This window comes from Plectropomus leopardus, chromosome 5 (genome assembly GCF_008729295.1).
Source record: "Plectropomus leopardus isolate mb chromosome 5, YSFRI_Pleo_2.0, whole genome shotgun sequence".
In the NCBI taxonomy this organism is placed as follows: Eukaryota; Metazoa; Chordata; class Actinopteri; order Perciformes; family Serranidae; genus Plectropomus; species Plectropomus leopardus.
In genome coordinates, this window is record NC_056467.1 from 17,985,851 (window position 1) to 18,010,496 (window position 24,646).

General features: G+C 37.7%; 1 protein-coding gene across 2 annotated transcripts in view; it reads left to right on the forward strand.

The window, feature by feature from the left end:
* Nucleotides 1-21,858, forward strand: part of sik2b (salt-inducible kinase 2b) — a 72,652-nt gene extending 50,794 nt beyond the window's left edge. The window contains exons 12-15 of one of the 2 annotated variants that reach the window (XM_042487043.1): nucleotides 15,408-15,565; nucleotides 16,398-16,511; nucleotides 16,707-16,792; nucleotides 18,344-21,858. In XM_042487043.1, the coding sequence (XP_042342977.1) occupies nucleotides 15,408-15,565; nucleotides 16,398-16,511; nucleotides 16,707-16,792; nucleotides 18,344-18,986 (1,001 nt within the window). In that variant the 3' untranslated portion in view covers nucleotides 18,987-21,858. The remainder of the gene's footprint in view (nucleotides 1-15,407; nucleotides 15,566-16,397; nucleotides 16,512-16,706; nucleotides 16,793-18,343) is intronic. The other variant, XM_042487044.1, reaches the window with a different exon arrangement.
* The last annotated feature ends 2,788 nt before the right edge of the window (nucleotides 21,859-24,646 follow it).

Below are 24,646 nucleotides of genomic sequence, written 5' to 3' on the forward strand. Positions count from 1 at the left end.
AAGATTCTATGCTATGGCGTGTGTCAGCACGCTATTTTATGCTGTTTTGAGGTGTTTTTAGCTGTTTTTGGGACATGTCATATTTTGACATTTTTGCCATACTATAGCCTTGCCTTTTTGGTCATTTTTTGGACATGCATTTTTTTGGTGTTTTTGGCCGTTTTTGAAAGATTCTATGCTATGGCGTGTCTCAGCACGCTATTTTATGCTGTTTTGAGGTGTTTTTAGCTGTTTTTGGGACATGTCATATTTTGACATTTTTTTGCCATACTATAGCCTTGCCTTTTTTTTGGTCATTTTTTGGACATGCATTTTTTTGGTGTTTTTTTGCCCGTTTTTTTGAAAGAGATTCTATGCTATGGCGTGTCTCTCGGCACGCGCTATTTTATGCTGTTTTGAGGTGTTTTTTAGCTGTTTTTTGGGACATGTCATATTTTGACATTTTTGCCATACTATAGCCTTGCCATTTTTTTTGGTCATTTTTTGGACATGCATTTTTTTGGTGTTTTTGGTCCGTTTTTGAAAGATTCTATGCTATGGCGTGTGTCAGTACGCTATTTTATGCTGTTTTGAGGTGTTTTTAGCTGTTTTTGGGACATGTCATATTTTGACATTTTTTGCCATACTATAGCCTTGCCTTTTGGTCATTTTTTTGGACATGCATTTTTTTGGTGTTTTTGGCCCGTTTTTGAAAGATTCTATGCTATGGCGTGTGTCTCGGCACGCTATTTTATTCTGTTTTGAGGTGTTTTTAGCTGTTTTTGGGACATGTCATATTTTGACATTTTTTGCCATACTATAGCCTTGCCTTTTTTTTGGTCATTTTTTGGACATGCATTTTTTTGGTGTTTTTGGCCATTTTTTTGAAAGATTCTATGCTATGGCATGTGTTTCAGGCACGCTATTTTATGCTGTTTTGAGGTGTTTTTAGCTGTTTTTGGGACATGTCATATTTTGACATTTTTGCCATACTATAGCCTTGCCATTTTTTTTGGTCATTTTTTGGACATGCATTTTTTTTGTGTTTTTGGTCCGTTTTTGAAAGATTCTATGCTATGGCGTGTGTCAGTACGCTATTTTATTGCTGTTTTGAGGTGTTTTTAGCTGTTTTTGGGACATGTCATATTTTGACATTTTTGCCATACTATAGCCTTGCCTTTTTTTGGTCATTTTTTGGACATGCATTTTTTTGGTGTTTTTGGCCATTTTTGAAAGATTCTATGCTATGGCGTGTCTTCGGCACGCTATTTTATGCTGTTTTGAGGTGTTTTTAGCTGTTTTTGGGACATGTCATATTTTGACATTTTTGCCATACTATAGCCTTGCATTTTTTTTTGGTCATTTTTTTTCAACATGCATTTTTTTGGTGTTTTTTTGGCCGTTTTTGAAAGATTCTATGCTATGGCGTGTGTGTCAGCACGCTATTTTATGCTGTTTTGAGGTGTTTTTAGCTGTTTTTGGGACATGTCATATTTTGACATTTTTGCCATACTATAGCCTTGCCTTTTTTTGGTCATTTTTTGGACATGCATTTTTTGGTGTTTTTGGTCCGTTTTTGAAAGATTCTATGCTATGGCGTGTTTCAGTACGCTATTTTATTGCTGTTTTGAGGTGTTTTTAGCTGTTTTTGGGACATGTCATATTTTGACATTTTTGCCATACTATAGCCTTGCCTTTTTTTGGTCATTTTTTGGACATGCATTTTTTTGGTGTTTTTGGCCCGTTTTTGAAAGATTCTATGCTATGGCGTGTCTCGGCACGCTATTTTATGCTGTTTTGAGGTGTTTTTAGCTGTTTTTGGGACATGTCATATTTTGACATTTTTGCCATACTATAGCCTTGCCTTTTTTGGTCATTTTTTGGACATGCATTTTTTGGTGTTTTTGGCCGTTTTTGAAAGATTCTATGCTATGGCGTGTTTCAGGCACGCTATTTTATGCTGTTTTGAGGTGTTTTCAGCTGTTTTTGGGACATGTCATATTTTGACATTTTTGCCATACTATAGCCTTGCCTTTTTTTTGGTCATTTTTTGGACATGCATTTTTTGGTGTTTTTGGCCATTTTTGAAAGATTCTATGCTATGGCGTGTTTCGGCACGCTATTTTATGCTGTTTTGAGGTGTGTTTTTAGCTGTTTTTGGGACATGTCATATTTTGACATTTTTGCCATACTATAGCCTTGCATTTTTTTTGGTCATTTTTTGGACATGCATTTTTTTTGGTTTTTGGCCGTTTTTGAAAGATTCTATGCTATGGCGTGTGTCAGCACGCTATTTTATGCTGTTTTGAGGTGTTTTTAGCTGTTTTTGGGACATGTCATATTTTGACAGTTTTTTGCCATACTATAGCCTTGCTTTTTTGGTCATTTTTTGGACATGCATTTTTTTGGTGTTTTTGGCCGTTTTTGAAAGATTCTATGCTATGGCGTGTCTTATTACGCTATTTTATGCTGTTTTGAGGTGTTTTTAGCTGTTTTTGGGACATGTCATATTTTGACATTTTTGCCATACTATAGCCTTGCTTTTTTTTTGGTCATTTTTTGGACATGCATTTTTTTGGTGTTTTTGGCCGTTTTTGAAAGATTCTATGCTATGGCGTGTCTCAGCACGCTATTTTATGCTGTTTTGAGGTGTTTTCAGCTGTTTTTGGGACATGTCATATTTTGACATTTTTGCCATACTATAGCCTTGCCTTTTTTTGGTCATTTTTTGGACATGCATTTTTTTTGGTGTTTTTGGCCGTTTTTGAAAGATTCTATGCTATGGCGTGTCTCAGCACGCTATTTTATGCTGTTTTTTGAGGTGTGTTTTTAGCTGTTTTTGGGACATGTCATATTTTGACATTTTTGCCCATACTATAGCCTTGCCTTTTTTTTTGGTCATTTTTTTGGACATGCATTTTTTTGGTGTTTTTGGCCGTTTTTGAAAGATTCTATGCTATGGCGTGTCTTTCGGCACGCTATTTTATGCTGTTTTGAGGTGTTTTCAGCTGTTTTTGGGACATGTCATATTTTGACATTTTTGCCATACTATAGCCTTGCCATTTTTTTTTGGTCATTTTTTGGACATGCATTTTTTTGGTGTTTTTGGCCGTTTTTGAAAGATTCTATGCTATGGCGTGTCTCAGCACGCTATTTTATGCTGTTTTGAGGTGTTTTTAGCTGTTTTTGGGACATGTCATATTTTGACATTTTTGCCATACTATAGCCTTGCCTTTTTTTGGTCATTTTTTTGGACATGCATTTTTTTGGTGTTTTTGGCCGTTTTTGAAAGATTCTATGCTATGGCGTGTGTCAGTACGCTATTTTATGCTGTTTTGAGGTGTGTTTTTAGCTGTTTTTTGGGACATGTCATATTTTGACATTTTTGCCATACTATAGCCTTGCCTTTTTTTTGGTCATTTTTTTGGACATGCATTTTTTTGGTGTTTTTGGCCATTTTTGAAAGATTCTATGCTATGGTGAGTTTAGCACGCTATTTTGCTGTTTTGAGGTGTTTTTAGCTGTTTTTGGGACATGTCATATTTTGACATTTTTGCCATACTATAGCCTTGCCTTTTTTTTTGGTCATTTTTTGGACATGCATTTTTTTGGTGTTTTTGGCCGTTTTTGAAAGATTCTATGCTATGGCGTGTGTCGGCACGCTATTTTATGCTGTTTTGAGGTGTTTTCAGCTGTTTTTGGGACATGTCATATTTTGACATTTTTGCCATACTATAGCCTTGCCTTTTTTGGTCATTTTTTGGACATGCATTTTTTTGGTGTTTTTGGCCGTTTTTGAAAGATTCTATGCTATGGCGTGTGTTCAGCACACGCTATTTTATTCTGTTTTGAGGTGTTTTTAGCTGTTTTTGGGACATGTCATATTTTGACATTTTTGCCATACTATAGCCTTGCCTTTTTTTTGGTCATTTTTTGGACATGCATTTTTTTTTTGGTGTTTTTGGCCATTTTTGAAAGATTCTATGCTATGGCGTGTCTTATGCACGCTATTTTATTCTGTTTTGAGGTTTTTAGCTGTTTTTGGGACATGTCATATTTTGACATTTTTGCCATACTATAGCCTTGCCATTTTTTTTGGTCATTTTTTGGACATGCATTTTTTTGGTGTTTTTGGCCGTTTTTGAAAGATTCTATGCTATGGCGTGTTGTCAGTACGCTATTTTATTCTGTTTTGAGGTGTTTTCAGCTGTTTTTGGGACATGTCATATTTTGACATTTTTGCCATACTATAGCCTTGCCTTTTTTTTGGTCAATTTTTTGGACATGCATTTTTTTGGTGTTTTTGGGCCTATTTTTGAAAGATTCTATGCTATGGCTGTCTCTTAAGCTATTTTAATGCTGTTTTTGAGGTGTTTTTCAGCTGTTTTTGGGACATGTCATATTTTGACATTTTTGCCATACTATAGCCTTGCCTTTTTTTTGGTCATTTTTTTCAACATGCATTTTTTTGGTGTTTTTGGCCATTTTTGAAAGATTCTATGCTATGGCATGTGTCAGTACGCTATTTTATTCTGTTTTGAGGTGTTTTTAGCTGTTTTTGGGACATGTCATATTTTGACATTTTTGCCATACTATAGCCTTGCCTTTTTTTTGGTCATTTTTTCAACATGCATTTTTTTGGTGTTTTTGGCCGTTTTTGAAAGATTCTATGCTATATGGCATGTCTCAGTACGCTATTTTATTCTGTTTTGAGGTGTTTTTAGCTGTTTTTGGGACATGTCATATTTTGACAGTTTTGCCATACTATAGCCTTGCCTTTTTTTGTCATTTTTTTGGACATGCATTTTTTGGTGTTTTTTGGCCATTTTTGAAAGATTCTATGCCATGGCGTGTCTTGGCACGCTATTTTTTTTGCTGTTTTAGGTGTTTTTCAGCTGTTTTTGGGACATGTCATATTTTGACAGTTTTTTGCCATACTATAGCCTTGCTTTTTTTTTTGGTTTTTTTTTTGGACATGCATTTTTTGGTGTTTTTGGCCATTTTTTCAAAGATTCTATGCTATATGATATGTCTCAGCACGCTATTTTAATGCTGTTTTGAGGTGTTTTCAGCTGTTTTTTGGACATGTCATATTTTGACATTTTTGCCATACTATAGCCTTGCCTTTTTTTTGGTCATTTTTTTGGACATCCTATTTTTTTGGTGTTTTTGTTTTTGAAAGATTTATGCTATGGAATAGGTCCGGCACACGCTAAATGCTGTTTTGAGGTGAACACCCAGCTGTTTTTGGGACATGTCATATTTTGACATTTTTGCCATACTATAGCCTTGCCTTTTTTTGGTCAAAAGCAACGGTTTTACTCCTTTTTTTTACCGGGAGTTCATATACTGTCTAACACAAGGACTAAGCAAGATAAGGCAACAGCTGTTTTTGGGACCCCAAAAAGCACACACAGTGATCTTTGCATTATTTTTGTATTTCTGTTTCTGGAGGTCTTAGTGTCATCACTCATTCTATCTTCATTCTTTACGCTATTTCACTGCTGTTTTGAGGTGTTTTTAGCTGTTTTTGGGACATGTCATATTTTGACATTTTGCCATACTATAGCCTTGCCTTTTTTTTGGTCATTTTTCCTGACATGCATTTTTTTTGGTGTTTTTGCTGTTTTTGAAAGATTCTATGCTATGGCATATCTCAGGGTACGCTATTTTATGCTGTTTTGAGGGTTTTTAGCTGTTTTTGAGTGGAATGGCAGCTTTTTGACTGGGTTTTTGCCATACTATAGCCTTGGCTTTTTTTGGTCATTTTTTTGGACATGCATTTTTTTGTGTTTTTGAAATTTTGTAAAGATTTCGTGCTAGTAAAGAATGTGTCAAACAGCCAAGTACACTCATTTTAATGTTGTTTTGAGCTGTTTTTATGCTGTTTTAGGACATGTCATATTTTGACATTTTTTTACTATAGCCTTTTTTTTTTGGTCATTTTTTTACATTTCTTGCCTTTTTGGTCATTTTTTGGACATGCATTATTTATGGTGTTTTTTCGCCGTTTTTGAAAAATTCTATGCTATGGCGTGTGTCAGCACGCTATTTTATGCTGTTTTGAGGTTTTTTCAGCTGTTTTTTGGGACATGTCATATTTTGACATTTTTGCCATACTATAGCCTTGCCTTTTTTTTTGGTCATTTTTTGGACATGCATTTTTTGGTGTTTTTGGCCGTTTTTTGAAAGATTCTATGCTATGGTGTTTCTCGGCACGCTATTTTATGCTGTTTTGAGGTGTTTTCAGCTGTTTTTGGACATGTCATATTTTGACATTTTTGCCATACTATAGCCTTGCCTTTTTGGTCATTTTTTTTCAACATGCATTTTGGTGTTTTTGGCCAGTTTTTGAAAGATTCTATGGTATGGCATGGTCATGTGTGTTGCTATTTTATGCTGTTTTGAGGTGTTTTAAGCTGTTTTTGGGACATGTCATATTTTGACAGTTTTGCCATACTATAGCCTTGCTTTTTTTTTGGTCATTTTTTGGACATGCATTTTTTGGTTTTTTTTGGCCATTTTTGAAAGATTCTATGCTATGGCGGTCTCAGCACGCTATTTTATGCTGTTTTGAGGTGTTTTTCAGCTGTTTTTGGGACATGTCATATTTTGACATTTTTGCCATACTATAGCCTTGCCTTTTTTTTTGGTTTTTTTGGACATGCATTTTTTTGGTGTTTTTGGCCATTTTTGAAAGATTCTATGCTATGGCGGTGTCTCATTACGCTATTTTATGCTTTTTGAGGTGTTTTCAGCTGTTTTTGGGACATGTCATATTTTGACAGTTTTGCCATACTATAGCCTTGCCTTTTTTTGGTCATTTTTTGGACATGCATTTTTTTGGTGTTTTTGGCCGTTTATGAAAGATTCTATGCTATGGCGGTGTCTAATTACGCTATTTAATGCTGTTTTGAGGTGTTTTCAGCTGTTTTTGGGACATGTCATATTTTGACATTTTTGCCATACTATAGCCTTGCCTTTTTTTGGTCATTTTTTGGACATGCATTTTTTTGGTGTTTTTGGCCATTTTGAAAGATTCTTCTATGCTATGGCGTGTGTCATTACGCTATTTTATGCTGTTTTGAGGTGTTTTCAGCTGTTTTTGGGACATGTCATATTTTGACATTTTTTTGCCATACTATAGCCTTGCCTTTTTTTGGTCATTTTTTGGACATGCATTTTTTTGGTGTTTTTGGCCGTTTTTGAAAGATTCTATACCATGGCATATGTCAGTACGCTATTTTATTCTGTTTTGAGGTGTTTTTAGCTGTTTTTGGGACATGTCATATTTTGACCGTTTTGCCATACTATAGCCTTGCCTTTTTTTTGGTCATTTTTTCAACATGCTATTTTTTGGTGTTTTTGGCCGTTTTTGAAAGATTCTATGCTATGGCGGTCTCATTCCCCGCTATTTTATGCTTTTTGAGGTTTTTCAGCTGTTTTTGGGACATGTCATATTTTGACATTTTTGCCATACTATAGCCTTGCCTTTTTTTTGGTCATTTTTTTTTGGACATGCATTTTGTGGTGTTTTTGGCCGTTTTTGAAAGATTCTATGTATGGCATGTGTCAGTCACGCTATTTTTATGCTGTTTTGAGGTGTTTTAAGCTGTTTTTGGGACATGTCATATTTTGACAGTTTTGCCATACTATAGCCTTGCCTTTTTTTTGGTCATTTTTTGGACATGCATTTTTTTTGGTGTTTTTGGCCATTTTTGAAAGATTCTATGCTATGGTGGGTCTCATTACGCTATTTTAATGCTGTTTTGAGGGTGTTTTTAGCTGTTTTTGGGACATGTCATATTTTGACATTTTTGCCATACTATAGCCTTGCCTTTTTTTTGGTCATTTTTTGGACATGCATTTTTTTGGTGTTTTTGGCCGTTTTTGAAAGATTCTATACTATGGCGTATGTCAGTACGCTATTTTATTCTGTTTTGAGGTATTTTTTAGCTGTTTTTGGGACATGTCATATTTTGACAGTTTTGCCATACTATAGCCTTGCCTTTTTTTTGGTCATTTTTTGGACATGCATTTTTTTTGGTGTGTTTTTGGCTGTTTTTGAAAGAGATCTATGCTATGGGGTCTCATTACGCTATTTAATGCTGTTTTGAGGTGTTTTTCAGCTGTTTTTGGGACATGTCATATTTTGACATTTTTGCCATACTATAGCCTTGCCTTTTTTTTGGTCATTTTTTGGACATGCATTTTTTTGGTGTTTTTGGCCATTTATGAAAGATTCTATGCTATGGCGGGTCTCATTGCACGCTATTTAATGCTGTTTTGAGGTGTTTTCAGCTGTTTTTGGGACATGTCATATTTTGACAGTTTTGCCATACTATAGCCTTGCCTTTTTTTTGGTCATTTTTTGGACATGCATTTTTTGGTGTTTTTGGCCATTTTTGAAAGATTCTATGCCATGGCATATGTCAGTACGCTATTTTATTCTGTTTTGAGGTGTTTTTAGCTGTTTTTGGGACATGTCATATTTTGACCGTTTTGCCATACTATAGCCTTGCCTTTTTTTGTTATTTTTTGGACATGCATTTTTGGTGTTTTTGGCCATTTTTGAAAGATTCTATGCTCTGGAGGGGTCTCATCACGCTATTTAATGCTTTTGAGGTGTTTTCAGCTGTTTTTGGGACATGTCATATTTTGACATTTTTGCCATACTATAGCCTTGCCCTTTTTTTGGTCATTTTTTGGACATGCATTTTTTTTGGTGTTTTTGGCTGTTTTTTGAAAGATTCTATGCTATGGCGGTCTCATTACACTATTTAATGCTGTTTTGAGGTTTTTTCAGCTCTGTTTTTGGGACATGTCATATTTTGACAGTTTTTTTGCCATACTATAGCCTTGCCTTTTTTTTGTCATTTTTTGGACATGCATTTTTTTGGTGTTTTTGGCCATTTTTTAAGGATTCTATGCTATGGGTGTGTCAGTACGCTATTTTATTCTGTTTTGAGGTGTTTTAGCTGTTTTTTGGGACATGTCATATTTTGACATTTTTGCCATACTATAGCCTTGCCTTTTTTTTGGTCATTTTTTGGACATGCTATATTTTGGTGTTTTGGGCCGTTTTTGAAAGATTCTATGCTATGGCGGGTCTCATTCACACTATTTAATGCTGTTTTAAGGTGTTTTTCAGCTGTTTTTGGGACATGTCATATTTTGACATTTTTGCCATACTATAGCCTTGCCTTTTTTTGTCATTTTTTCAACATGCATTATTTTGGTGTTTTTTGGCCATTTTGAAGGATTCTATGCTCTGGAGGGTCATTCCCCTATTTAATGCTTTTTAAGGTGTTTTCAGCTGTTTTTTTTGGGACATGTCATATTTTGACAGTTTTGCCATACTATAGCCTTGCCTATTTTTTGGTCATTTTTTCAACATGCATATAATTTGGTGTTTTTGGCCATTTATGAAAGATTCTATGCTCTGGCGGGTCTCATTTCGCTATTTAATGCTTTTTTAGGATGTTTTCAGCTGTTTTTTGGGACATGTCATATTTTGACATTTTTGCCATACTATAGCCTTGCCTTTCTTTGGTCGTTTTTTGGACATGCATTTTTTTGGTGTTTTTGGCCATTTTTTAAGGATTCTATACCATGGCGTGTGTCAGTACGCTATTTTATTCTGTTTTGAGGTGTTTTTAGCTGTTTTTGGGACATGTCATTTGTGACATTTTTGCCATACTATAGCCTTGCCCTTTTTTTTGTCAATTTTTGGACATGCATTTTTTGGTGTTTTTGGCCATTTAAGAAAGATTCTGTGCTAATGGTGGGTGTCATTACACCATTTAATGCTTTTTAAGGTGTTTTCAGCTGTTTTTGGGACATGTCATATTTCAACATTTTTGCCATACTATAGCCTTGCCTTTTTTTGTCATTTTTTCAACATGCTATTATTTTGGTGTTTTTGGCCATTTATGAAAGATTCTATGCTCTGGCGGGTCTCCTTACGCTATTTTAATGCTTTTTAAGTGTTTTTCAGCTGTTTTTGGGACATGTCATATTTTGACAGTTTTGCCATACTATAGCCTTGCCTTTTTTTGGTCATTTTTTTGGACATGCATTTTTTTGGTGTTTTTGGCCGTTTTTGAAAGATTCTATACCATGGGCGTGTCAGTACGCTATTTTATTCTGTTTTGAGGTGTTTTTAGCTGTTTTTGGGACATGTCATATTTTGACATTTTTGCCATACTATAGCCTTGCCTTTTTTTTGTTATTTTTTCAACATGCTATATTTTGGTGTTTTTGGCCATTTATGAAAGATTCTATGCTCTGGAGGGTCTCATTCCCCTATTTAATGCTTTTTAAGGTGTTTTCAGCTGTTTTTGGGACATGTCATATTTTGACATTTTTGCCATACTATAGCCTTGCCCTTTTTGGTCATTTTTTTTTCAACATGCATTTTTTGGTGTTTTTGGCCAGTTTTTTGAAAAGTTATGCTATGGCATGTGTCAGTGTGTTGTTTTATGCTGTTTTGAGGTGTTTTAAGCTGTTTTTGGGACATGTCATATTTTGACAGTTTTGCCATACTATAGCCTTGCCTTTTTGGTGGTCATTTTTTCAACATGCTATTTTTGGTGTTTTTGGCCATTTTTGAAAGATTCTATGCTCATGTGGGTCTCATTCCGCTATTTTATTAATGTTTTTAGGTGTTTTCAAGCTGTTTTTGGGACATGTCATATTTTGACATTTTTGCCATACTATAGCCTTGCCTTTTTTTGGTCGTTTTTTGGACATGCATTTTTTTGGTGTTTTTGGCCGTTTTGAAAGATTCTATACCATGGCGTATGTCAGTACGCTATTTTATTCTGTTTTGAGGTGTTTTTAGCTGTTTTTGGGACATGTCATATTTTGACAGTTTTGCCATACTATAGCCTTGCCTTTTTTTGGTCATTTTTTGGACATGCATTTTTTTGGTGTTTTTGGCTGTTTTTGAAAGATTCTATGCTATGGCGGGTCTCATTACGCACCATTTATTCTTTTTTGAGGTGTTTTCAGCTGTTTTTGGGACATGTCATATTTTGACATTTTTGCCATACTATAGCCTTGCCTTTTTTTGGTCATTTTTTGGACATGCATTTTTTTGGTGTTTTTGGCCATTTATGAAAGATTCTATGCTCTGGCGGGTCTCATTGCACTATTTAATGCTTTTTAAGGTGTTTTCAGCTGTTTTTGGGACATGTCATATTTTGACAGTTTTGCCATACTATAGCCTTGCCTTTTTTTTGGTCATTTTTTGGACATGCATTTTTTTGGTGTTTTTGGCCATTTTTGAAAGATTCTATGCCATGGTGAGTCTTATTACGCTATTTTATTCTGTTTTGAGGTGTTTTTAGCTGTTTTTAGGACATGTCATATTTTGAGTTTTTTGCCATACTATAGCCTTGCCATTTTTTTTCATTTTTTGGACATGCATTTTTTTGGTGTTTTTTGGCCGTTTTTGAAAGATTCTATACCATGGCATATGTCAGTACGCTATTTTTTCTGTTTTGAAGTGTTTTTAACTGTTTTTGGGACATGTCATATTTTGACAGTTTTGCCATACTTATAGCCTTGCCTTTTTTTGGTCATTTTTTTCAACATGCTATATTTTGGTGTTTTTGGCTGTTTTTTTGAAGATTTTATGCTCTGGCGTGTGTCTCATTACACTATTTTATGCTTTTTGAAGGTGTTTTAAGCTGTTTTTGGGACATGTCATATTTTGACATTTTTTGCCATACTATAGCCTTGCTTTTTTTTGGTCATTTTTTGACATGCTATTTTTTTGGTGTTTTTGGACATTTTTGAAAGATTCTATGCTATGGCGGGTTTCTCAGCAGGTTATTTCATGCTTTTTGGGTGTTTTCAGCTGTTTTTGGGACATGTCATATTTGACATTTTTGCCATTCTATAGCCTTTTTTTTTTTTGTCATTTTTTGGACATACATTATTTTCGTGTTTTTGGACATTTTTGAAAGATTCTATGCTATGGCTTTGTCTCCATTTTTTGCTGTTTTAAGGTATTTTAAGCTGTTTTTGGGACATGTCATATTTTGACATTTTTGCCTTAGTATAGCCTTGCCTTTTTTTTTTTCATTTTTTGGACATGTATTTTTTGGTGTTTTTGGACAGTTTCGGAAAAGATTCTGTGGTATGGCGCGTGTCAGTGTGCTATTTTATGCTGTTTTGAGGTGTTTTTAGCTGTTTTTTTGGGACATGTCATAGTTTGACATTTTTTGCCATACTATAGCCTTGCCTTTTTTTTGGTCATTTTTTTCAACATGCATTTTTATGGTGTTTTTGGACAGTTTTGGAAAATTCTATGGTATGGCGTGTGTCAGTGTGCTATTTTATGCTGTTTTGAGGTGTTTTAAGCTGTTTTTGGACATGTCATATTTTGACATTTTTGCCATACTATAGCCTTGCCTTTTTTGTCATTTTTTTGGACATGCATTATTTTGGTGTTTTTGGCCGTTTTTTGAAACATTCTATGCTATGGCGTGTCTCGGCAGGCTATTTTATGCTGTTTTGAAGTGTTTTCAGCTGTTTTTGGGACATGTCATATTTTGACATTTTTTGCCATACTATAGCCTTGCCTTTTTTTTTGGTCATTTTTTGGACATGCTATATTTTGTGTTTTTGGCCATTTTTCCAGAAAATTCTATGTTATGGCGTGTATCTTTGCACGCTATTTTTTATGCTGTTTTAAAGGTATTTTAAGTTGTTTTTGGGACATGTCATATTTTGACATTTTTTTTGCCTTGCCTTTTTGGTCATTTTTTTCAACATGCATTACTATGTGTGTTTTGGACAGTTTTGGAAAATTCTATGGTATGGCGCGTGTCAGTGTGCTATTTTATGCTGTTTTGAGGTGTTTTAAGCTGTTTTTGGGACATGTCATATTTTGACATTTTTGCCATACTATAGCCTTGCCTTTTTTGTCATTTTTGGACATGCTATTTCTTTGGTGTTTTTGCACATTTTTGGAACATTCAATGCTATGGCATGTCTCAGGCTATGAGATTTATGCTGTTTTGGGGTGTTTTCAGCTGTTTTTAGGACATGTCATATTTTGACATTTTTGCCATTTGCCTTTTTTTTTGGTCATTTTTTGGACATGCTATATTTTGGTGTTTTGGGCCATTTTCAGAAAATTCTATGTTGTGGCGTGTCTCAGTACGCTATTTTATGCTGTTTTAAAGTGTTTTCAATTGTTTTTAGGACATGTCATATTTTGACATTTTTTGCCATACTATAGCCTTGCTTTTTCGGTCATTTTTTCAACATGCTATATTTTGGTGCTTTTGGCTGTTTTTTGAAGATTTTATACTATGGCGTGTCTCATTACACTATTTTATGCTGTTTTGAAGTGTTTTCAGCTTTTTTTGGGACATGTCATATTTTGGCTTTTTTGCCATACTATAGCCTTGCCTTCTTTGTCATTTTTTGGACATGCATTATCTTGGTGTTTCTGGCCGTTTTTGCAACATTCTATGCTGTGGCATTTCTCGGCAGGCTATTTTATGCTGTTTTGGGGTGTTTTCAGCTGTTTTTGGGACGTGTCATATTTTGACATTTTTGCCATACTATAGCCTTGCCTTTTTGGTAATTTTTTGGACATACATTATTTTCATGTTTTTGGACATTTTTGTAAGATTCTATGCTATGATTTATCTTTGCACTCTATTTTATGCTGTTTTAAGGTGTTTTAAGCTGTTTTTGGGACATGTTATTTTATGACATTTTTTGCCATACTATAGCCTTGCTTTTTTTTTTTTTTCATTTTTTGGACATACATTATTTTCGTGCTTTTGGACATTTTTGTAAGATTCTATGCTATGACGTGTCTTGTTACTCTATTTCACGGTGTTTTAAGGTTTTTTAAATTGAATTAAATTAAATTCAATTTGTTAAGCATCTAAATATTAATGGAACACAATTAGATTTAATGTAGCTTTTGCCCACAGAGACAGATAAAGTAAAGGGCATTGCTTTAAAACTTCCATCTAGTTGTTCATCATAAGCGGTCAAAATTTACCTTGACATCATCAAATCACCAATTTGGGGGATAAAAAGAACACCAAAACATTGTAAAGTACTCAATAGTCAAAATTGCAACATGGTCACAGACATATTAACATCTCCTAATATAATTATAGTATCTCTATTGCTCTCCCCACACAGCTGAATGCAGCAAGCACAGACACACTCTTGAGAGATTGCTAAGAGATATTCCGACACACAGAAAATCACTGTCTCAAGTGGAAGTCAACAAGACAAGCTTTTGAAAGCTCCAATCAGATGCCATATCCAACACGTCTCCTGAAAGCCCAGCCGCCATGATCTGCATAGAGTTTGATGTATAAAATGTCAATGTGCATACATTTGAGGCTCTGAGCACCAGAAAAGAGGAAGAGCACTGATTCACATGACACAGACGCAGCACCCCTGCTGCAGCTGCTGCTCCCTCACACCCTTCTAGACACATGCGCAAGTACCTCATTCCCTCTTCCACTTGCTCGCCCTCCTATCTTTCACACACTTTTTTCTCATCTCTCTCTTCCCTACTCTCATCTTCTCCAGTCTCTCTGACGAATATGACGGTGATGATTCAGGTTATGAATCACAGACAGATATTTTTAAAGGTTTCAGCCCACATATCTCGCTGTCTTCCTCCTTCTTTCTCTCCTTCTCTCTCACTCCTCCTCTCCCTTGATACAAGCCCATTGCTTTTCTTTCCCTTTTCAAAGTTTCAGTCTGTGGCAGGCAGGGTTCACCTCTACTCCACACCAGAAAGACAGAGGAGCCAAAATATAAGCGACAATGTTAAACACCTTCTACCTCTTCATTTTTTCCCTTTACAGTGACATTATTCTTTGCCGGCTGGTTGTAAATTACCTGCGCTTTAGCAAAGTATAAACTGTAACTATCGCTTAAAAGTTACTTCCCTAGAATCACACTGACAGCCTGCATTGTGCACTCCCAGTTGGTATTTCCTGTTATTTATTTATTTATTCTCTGTAATCCTCTTTGGAGAGTGTTGATGCAGTGGATTCTTTTTGCGTCAGACTGCTGACTCTGGTTTTAAATAACTCCCACCATCACAGTGAGTCAGGTCCTATCATTCCCATCCACTGCTCGTCACCACTGGATGGGTCTTATCAGAGCTACTTGCTCACACACACACACACACACACACACACACACACACACACACACACACAGTCACATTTGCACACACCCACAGTGGCTTCGACGTACATCCAGCCACATTATCAGTAGGGGCAATGACAAGTGCTAACCAATTACCCAGTTTGCTAACATCAGTGAGCCAGTATTTCTAAGAGGATTGAGACTTTGACATGTTATGAAGAGAGAACTGATTGTATTCATCAGCTGCAAGAATCAATACTTACTTTTGTTTGTGCTCCTAGGTCTGGTTGCGTTTCGGCAGCAACTCCAGAACTTGGCGAGGACCAAAGGCATCCTGGAACTGAACAAAGTCCAGATGTTGGTGGAGCAGATGGGCTCTGGGGAAGGGGCCGCCATGGGCCCCCTGGGACCACAGCACCACTTGCACAACCTCCTGGAGGTCAGTCCTGCTGAAAAACAACACAAACACTTGCACACATTGGCCTTAACTCAACCAATTCAACATCATTCTCTTCCCAAACTCATTCTCAGCCCCAGTCTCTACCATCCTCACCCCATGTTGCCCTGAAATAAAAAAAATTTAAAAAACAGTTACCCAGGCTGTTGTGCAACCCCAGGAGAGGCAGCCAACTGTGGCTTGTTTACTGTCTCTCGTCCCTCTGGGGCCTGGAGCCTAGGCCAAAGTGAATGCAGCCTTTGTTGAAGTCAGTCAGACTTACCCATAGTAGTAACTGGCACTCAATAGGCCCAAGCTGCAATCACACACAAAGGCATGCACACATATTCACAAAATGACACACACACACACACACACATATACTCGCACTGCAAGGGGAACCATTTATGAAAAATCCCAAGGCCTTCCTGTAAAAAATACAAAAAAAACACACACACACACACACAAACAAAATTAACTGAAGCAGACATCTAGTTGTTTTACTTTTGTCCATCCCTCATAATGCAATAACGCAGCTCTTTGTTGTTATGATGCTCAGGCCCCATCATCCTTTTAATTTGCTTTCATTTCATTTAACTACTGTGTAATCCCCGTGGTACATGCCATTTAGAGAAAGGCATCTGGCTGATCAGTCACCACACAGGCATTTGGGCAGGAGACAGCGTGGATAATCCAGTTAGACCACACGATGAAGCACCTAGACCCCGACACAGCTTATTGGCCAACAGGAGAGAGGATCTGGGATGTCCACGTGCATGCGTGTGCATGAATAGCAAGCTTCCCTTGTTCTAATGCTTTATGTTTCTGATTGAAGGGTGAGGCATCCAAGCAGCAGGAGGGTCTAGCTTTATATCGAGGTGGGCCGCAGCCACCTCTCCTGTCCCGCAGACAGAGTTTAGAGACACAATACCTCACTCATAGACTACAGGTACAGTCCAACACCAACTACACTCTCTCAATATGACTATTCAGCTGTTGTATTCAAGTTTATGCCTGATTTACACCTGTCTTACTTGTAATATTAAGTGAAATCATTTGGAAATTTACTGGATATCAGCTCTACCACGATGCAACAATAATGAAACAGTTTGTCATCAGTGCCAATCTCTCTTTTGCCCCAAAGGCCAACGTCTTGGCAAACAGTCCCGCTAGCTGCCAACTTTTCTGTAAGGACACTCGAAGTTTAGAGCAACAACTGCAGGAACACAGGTAATTCACACTGCTACACCCCTTTTTTTCCTTTGAATGAAATATTTTCAGTGCTTTTCTCAAGTGTACATTTAGCTGAGGTGACCTTTCACTGCTTGACTGCTTGAAGATTTTATTTAGAAAAAAAAAAGTATTTGCTTTAATGTAAAAAATCCAAATAAGAAGACTAAGTCATAAATTGTATTTCAATGACAAGAACAGAACTTTTATTAAACAATCAGGAATAAAGCCAGGTTTGAGAGCTACAATGATCAAGCCTAATAATTACACAGAAATGCCATTTTGTTTCACATCAGTCATTCAGCCTTACATAGTGTTCATGTTTGCTGATTTCTTGTTAGAAGGGGTTTATTTGATTTTTGTTTTGCCCTAGCTGCGGTAACAGTTGGTAGTGTGGCAGTCAACATGTTTCACATTGAAACATCTCAGTTTAAGACTTGTTATTTCTGTACAGCTGCATCAGCCTCATCCATGCTTATCCCCATTTTTCTGTCACTATTTTCATGGATGTAGCTTGGTAGCAAGCTGGTAATGTAGGAAAAGGGCACCCCCATTCTTAAGGCTACAGCTGAGACATATTTACGTTCATTTTCACTATATTCACACAGCAGTAAATTAGGCAGATAACATGTAAAAACTCATTTTCCTCTGCCTACTTGTTTGCCTTGTAACAATTCTAACAGCCTCACTGCACATGAACGAAAATAGCCAATCAGAGCCAAGCAGTCTCTAACCCAGCCGTCAATCACTGCTTGTTAAACCAGGCAGCTCTGATCAAATGTGAATGAATATTCTGTTACTGCATCGCCTATTTCTCATATCAAATGTTTTCAGAAATATATTTAGATATTTTAGTGTACTTCGACTGACTGTCTCCAACGTGCTTGGTCACAAACTCATTTTGAAGTTGAACAGCACACTAAAATATGTCTCTGAATACATGAGGCAAAAAAGGCGATCCAGTAACAGAATCTTGATTCATATTTGATCAGCGCAGCCTAGTTTTGCAGGTTGACTGTAGTTCATAGACAGTCATTGACTCCTCGGCTGTCATTGGTTGTTTTAAGTGAGTCATGGTCAATTCTAGCAAATGCCATTATAAGCAGAAGAAGAAGGAGGAGGGACATGATATATTTTAAGAGACAATCTGTTTCCTGTACTTCTTTCAGAATATAGTGACAGTTTCAGCAAATTTGAAACAAAGTTATTTTTATGAGGATTTCCAACTGTATCTTAAATCAAATCTACTAAGCTCTGAATGGTCGACTGTTTCTCCAACCATAAATGAACACAACAGGCCTTTTGAATTGCTGAATCAGAAGTTGATGTGGGCAGCGGTTTGGTGGTCTTGGACCAGCTTATATTAACATTCGCATGTACAACATGCAGGAAAAACCATGTTTCAGTTCAGTTATATTTTTCCAGTTCCACTTTGATCACAGAATTTTCAGGCTCGACCTCGTGCATACATTTTCCAAGCATTTTGCTAAATCCTTGTTTTGATTCAAAGTGTTATCTTGATTTAAGTGGTATCTACTGTGCTCCCAACAGACTGAACCAGAAGAGGATGTACCTGCAGCAGTCACAGGGCATGGGGCTGCAGGCCTACTTCAACCAGATGCAGATAGCTGAAGGTTCCTACCCAACGGGTGGCCCTGCTCTGGACCGGGCAACATCTCAGAGTTCCCCTCAGGGCCCCCCAATGTCAGCCGCCCACCAGCCTCAGCCCCAGCAGCAGGGCAGTCCTCAGGCCTCACCTCCCTTCAGCCACCCTCATAGCCTGAGCCCCTTGATGGAACCGAGCGAGGGCCTTGTTTATGATCCCTACATGAGCCACCACCACTACACCCAACACCTGCCCCCCGGATCTCACCTCCACCACCAGCTCCATCATCCACTGCCTCATGAAGCCTCCGCCAGCAGCATGGGCTTCAGCTACTCTGCAGGCTGTGAGCAGCAGGCCCTGGGCCCCTGCTCTGAGGGGCTTCACCCAGAGCAGTATGACTTCCCTCTGGACCCCATCTTGTTGCCACCGCCTGCTCCAGGAGAGGCTGAAGCCAGAGCTGTGGGGGGGGTATTGGCTGGTTCGGGGCAGTCAGGCGGCCTGGGTCTGCCTGAGCTGCAGGGCTCCCTCCTGGACAGTGAGATGATGGAGACCGTGGACTCCCAGCATGGCTTCGTACTAGTCAACTAATGCCTGCTGAGGAGGTTCATAGAAAGCAGTATTAAGCAATGAGAACCTACAGTGCTGAGAGCAGAGAGAATGGAGATATAAGTGGAGGTCACAAGCGTAGCAACAGGGAAGGAAAAGTGTTAATTTTTGTACGACTAATACAAACTTCATTTCTTAGTTGTGATGAACAGACAACCTTTCTACCACAATCCTCCCTTAGCCTACCTCCCTTTCTCCTCCCCTTCGTCTGTTGTAGTTGTCATCAGCTCTGTGAGGCAGGAACAGGTCTGATATGTGGCACAATGTGAGCTCCGCCGCGCTGACTTGGCAAGGCTGCTGTTGTCACGGACGTTGTGACACCTGTGAGGACTGCGCCATGCAGCCTGGGGGGTGGGGGGGTTGCTGCACATCCTGGAGGCTGCCAGAGTGCAGCATCTCACCTAGAAATGGTTTGGAAGTGAAATAATTTAGGACTGACTGTCAGATAAGGACAATGGCTGGCAGTGGTTTTTGTATTTAAAAGGACACCATCAACAACAATAGACTAGTTCTCAAAACACTTGTGCATTTTTTTTTATTTCAGTAGATAAAAAATAATTGAACAAGAGTAAATGGCCCTCATTTATCATGGTACAATTGACATCACCACAAATTCAAGTGTTAAAAGTGTTTTATAATAATGATTTCACACACGTATGTGAGCGCCAAGGCTAACTTGATGGCTGTATCCATGAGTGCAAAGGCTTTAACACTAACAGGTAGCATTTTTGCCGAAACAAGCGTGCTTAATGAAGCACCAGGCTGTGGAGTAATGCACCTTTTAGAAGCGCTTAAGTCACTGAAAGTAACAGATGCACAGGACATAATTCTGTAGCTGCAGGCTTTTGTGTCATGTGACATAAATAATACCTTTTTTTGGGTTTTCTTTGTGTTTTTAGAACTACTGATCCTGATTTATTTTGTACACTACTGAACTGCTTTTTTCCCCACTTTTCCATCAGATTGCACACACATGCCGGGTCTCATTAAACTCATAAAATGAGGATAATTGCCAGTTTTGCAGGTGAAATGGCCACACATCTGTTTAACAAATGAATTGTGGGTCATGCATTTGCCTGATAAATGAGGGCTGATGTAATTAACGTGTGTTTGGTTGAGAAGTAGCGGTGTTTTAGACAGTCAATATTATTCTATTTTTGTGGCAATACTGAAGCAATATTAATCCTTGATGTTGAGAGATTATGAATGGAAGCCTCACCTGTACAGCCAGCTCTGATTTGTTCCCGGGGACCTCAGAGTCGTCAGCAGTGACATCACTTGAGCTGATGATGTAACCAGGAGATAATCCCCCCCCCCCCCCCACTCACCCTGGAAGGGTCGAGCGTGGAGACCGTTTTGTGTGTGTGTGCGTGTGTATGTGTGCATGCAGAAGAGAGAGAGAGAGAGAGAGAAGGATGTATTTGCACAATTCATACTTAAAAAAACTGCCTCCATCGCGTCATTTGTCTGAAAAAACAAACAAACACTGTATTGACGTCTCCATTCAATAACACAAATTGTGCTTTGGTGCACAGTCGTAGCGTTTAGATTAATTCTGGTTTACATCCTCAGTGCTCCAGTCATGCCTCTGTGCTGTTAATGATGGATCATGTTTATAATAATAAAACGACCCCTTAAAGATTCCCCACATTAGAGTTCATGAAAGAATGTTTCTCTCTCTGACACTGGAGCCGCTGTGAGACAAAGATCAGCAAAACATCAATCAGCTGACACTGGATTTTGACTACAGGCTCACCACTGCTCTTTGACCTACAGCGAACCAGCAACAAGAGAGATCTTTTTTTTCTTTCTTTTTTTTTTTTACATCACCTAGACTATGTTCAATCTACTTGAAGCACACAGATGTATCCTCTCTGCCAGATGTTTTTTTTTTTCTTCTTCAAACTAATTTTCATTGGAATAACAAGACAGCCAACATTAGAGGGTTCGAGATGAGATTATTGGACTGTGACCATCTGTCAGACTGCTTGACCTTCGGTGGTCGTGGGTTTAACTGTCAGATTAGCCGTCAAAACAAGACAGTCGCTCTCAGTCTGTATACTGCACCGTGCAGATGTCTTAGAGTTCACAATCAGACTCTAAAGTGGTGTGACTGAGAGTCTTTACAGTTGCAGTTAACAGTCTTAAATGATGGCTAGAAAAAGTGGACCAACTGCGGTTGCAGTCCTGTGCAAGACAAGGAAAAATCCATCCTAAAATGCTTTTAGCACTGTTGTTTTTCTTGCATACCTCCATAGAAAATGGCGAACATATTTATTTATTGATTGATTGGAAAACAAATTTAACAACAGCAAAACTATATCAAAACATCTCTTCACAAACTCTTGCATAACTTGTGCAGTAGCATCCAAGTGTCTCTGGGGCATCTGGTGGTTTAGTGGATAAAGCAGGCGTCTCATTTATGAAGACAGTGTCCTTGCTGCAGTGTGGCCGGGGGTTCAATTCCAGCTCATGGCCCTTTTTGCTGCACGCCATCACTCTGTCCTATCTATTAAAGGCAAAAATGCCAAAAAAATAATCTTTAAAAAAGAAAACACAAAAAGCCTTAGTTTTGGCTTTGAAAGGAAAGTTTCGCTTTCAGTTCATTTTTAAATTGTAAGGTTTTAGTGAAATGTATGTTTGGGAAGCACTGAACATACGACTGGATAACTGAGACTTGGATATATAGTGAATGAGTTTGTAAACAGATGTTTTGATACAGTTTTGCTGTTGTTAAAGGTGGTCCTCTGTCAATCATATCTTCACTGTGTTCTGTGGCATGCGAGCAAAACTAAGTTTTCTTTACAAATTCAAGCTAATAGGCCATGACTAATTGATATACAAATGGTCATTTTTTGGTGAAATATTCCTTTAAACAAAACACTGATTATCAGATTTGTTGCTGTGTTGTACTTCTACCTATGTAAGCTCTGCAGCAGCTCTGCAGCACACTAACTGTTGGCCTAACAGAGTTTTGATCTCAGGATCGACGAACAAATGCTGACTAAGTCACCATTTAGCTCTGACATTTAAAAGTCAAAAGGGCAGAGATACTTATAACTTAACAACAATGGCCTGAATGTGCTGCAGCCACAAGACATGTTGCAAAACAGGTCTTGTGGTTATGTTAATAGTCCCACCCTAAAATTGACAAATGCTGGTTAAGTTTGTACGGTCATACACCCACATTTAAAGACAGGAAGAAGCTTGAAACCCGTTTGTGGGTCATACTGAAAATGTCATTTAGAAAGAGAAGTTGCTAAAATACAAGTGTGAGGCAGCTTCAACATGAAATTATAATTCTGTTTGCTGAAAATTAAAATTGTTGATACAGTGTTTAAGTGTCAGAGGATGGATTTCGCCATGAAGTGAATACTTTGATGATTGTTTGCTGTCATTTTACCAATGGTCAGGCTAGAACAGCTTCATGATGATCTGTGGATGTTAAATACTGGAGCACTTTGACAACAAGGGGAAGAAAAGATGTAGCGAGAGAGGAGGAGGTGGCGAAAGGATTGTATTGCTCTGCTGTTTCGCGGCAGATGAAACGAACCGCAATCCGTAGGAAACACCTCTCTCCTCTCTCTTCCCCACCAATAATGGACACAAAACACATTTCTTTCAAAGAAAGACCAGACACAGTAACACTTTATCTGATTGTTGATTTAAATCCAAGAAAGAGAAACACTTGTCCGTTTACGACAAGTGTTCTTTGTACAAATTAGTGGTGTAGTGAATCTTCAGTGCACCGAGGTGAACTTTGTGTTGAACGTGAAAAGTGTTCAGTGTGCCTTTTACTTTTTCATATTTTCAATCTAAATTAAGATTTTTGAATTGCGCCATTATTTCTGATTGAACCCTTTTATCATTTATTTTCTTATGATTGCTTTTTTTTTTCCGAAAGTAAGTAGAGCCAGGTTTTACAAAGGTACAAAACCAAAGTCCCTCAGAAGTTTCCCTGTACGACCCACCGTGTGGAGTTTTGGAGCTTCTTTGTCAGCTTCTCTACTGTGCTTTTTTCTTGTTGGTCAATCAGTGTATGCCATTTCAAAGTATTATAGCAATATTTCTGTAGTTGAAGACTAAAGTCATGAAGATTCTAGTGGATGTGTTTCCAAGTATCATAATTTCACCTCCTGCTGATAAAACAAAAACAATCTATCAATAGAAATCCAGTTTTATATTTACCTTCATTGATGTTGACCACACATAAGCTAACTTGCTGTTGAGATTAAAAAAGTTTATTGAACATAAAAATGTTGTGGGGGTTTTCTTTTGTACGTGTTTACACATAATCTGTCAGTGTGTGTTATGACATGTTAAGATTTTAACATGACATGGCTTGTGTTCATCATGATCATTTAAACATGATTACAGAGGTGATACTTAAAGGGATAGTTCATGCCAAAACCAAAAGTACACATTTTTTTCTTTTAAGGTTCACATATGCTTAACATTAGATATGTATATGGGCACAGATTGAGCCTTCTGTCCATACTGTATGTTTATTCTGTCTGTTTTTGTGTATTTGTGTCTGTATAGGTTTTCTGAAAGCTTTGCCATGGACTAACGCCGCAGTACCACCAGAGGTCATGGGGGCAGTGTTGTTTAGGTCAGGTTAGATACGATTGTAGGAGACAGAACAAATCAGTAATGTAGTGAAAAAAATGTCTAACCACGTGTCACAAAGTGCATTACACAACCTCCTCAGTTGTCAAGTGTCAAGTGCCAAAAATACATTTGAAAACCCACCAGAAATGTTTACACAGTTACTCAAGATAACCACAGACCTTATTATGAGTTTCATGTAGGAACTATTTTCTTTCTATCAAACTACACCCTCTAACTGCATCACTGCACAGAAGGAGGCGTGCATCTTTCCACTGGACAAAAAAAAAAACCACTAGCACCCACTAAGATTTAGCTCTTGTATTTAATAAGAAAGGTTAAAATTTGCACTTGCACTCACTCCCAGGACAAATGACTTTGCAGTAGTGAAAGGTATTTTTTGCTACAGTTCTGAACGTCTTTGATTGCTAGTAATGACTGAACAAAAGTGGACACCCTAATTTCAGCCCCTTTGCCAGCACAATATAATAACAGGCTGCCACAAAATACCGTCTGTGTCCATCCAGTTGCCACTGAATTTCAGAAAGAGACTAACTAATAAAAAAAGAGGTATACCAAAACATTTTCACTGGCCTCCATGCTGCTTTCACCTGCTTATTAAATTGTTTGCCGGCGATCCATGACGTCAAATGTGACACAATGAATTTGGCTGGAAAAAGGGTATTAGTTCAATACTGCTTGCCCATGTAGCATCACTGAGCTAGCTAATGTTACAGTTCACTAGAGGAGTCAGTCTGCTCTGATGATATAAGGGTCATTTGGTGTTAAAACGCAAAATTCAGTATTGGCAGTGACGTCTGTCGAAAATACAACTGATTTATAAGTCAGGATGATAACCAAATCTCACCAGCCCCAGATGAGTCTTGAACCAGCAACCTCAGGCATACTAACCACCTGATTTACCCACTGAGCCAAACCTCCAGACATGTCACATGTTTTCGACGTTCCCTTTAGCTCAGTATCAGCAGTGACATCTGCAAAAACTCAACTGAGCCAATAATCAACTAAGTTTT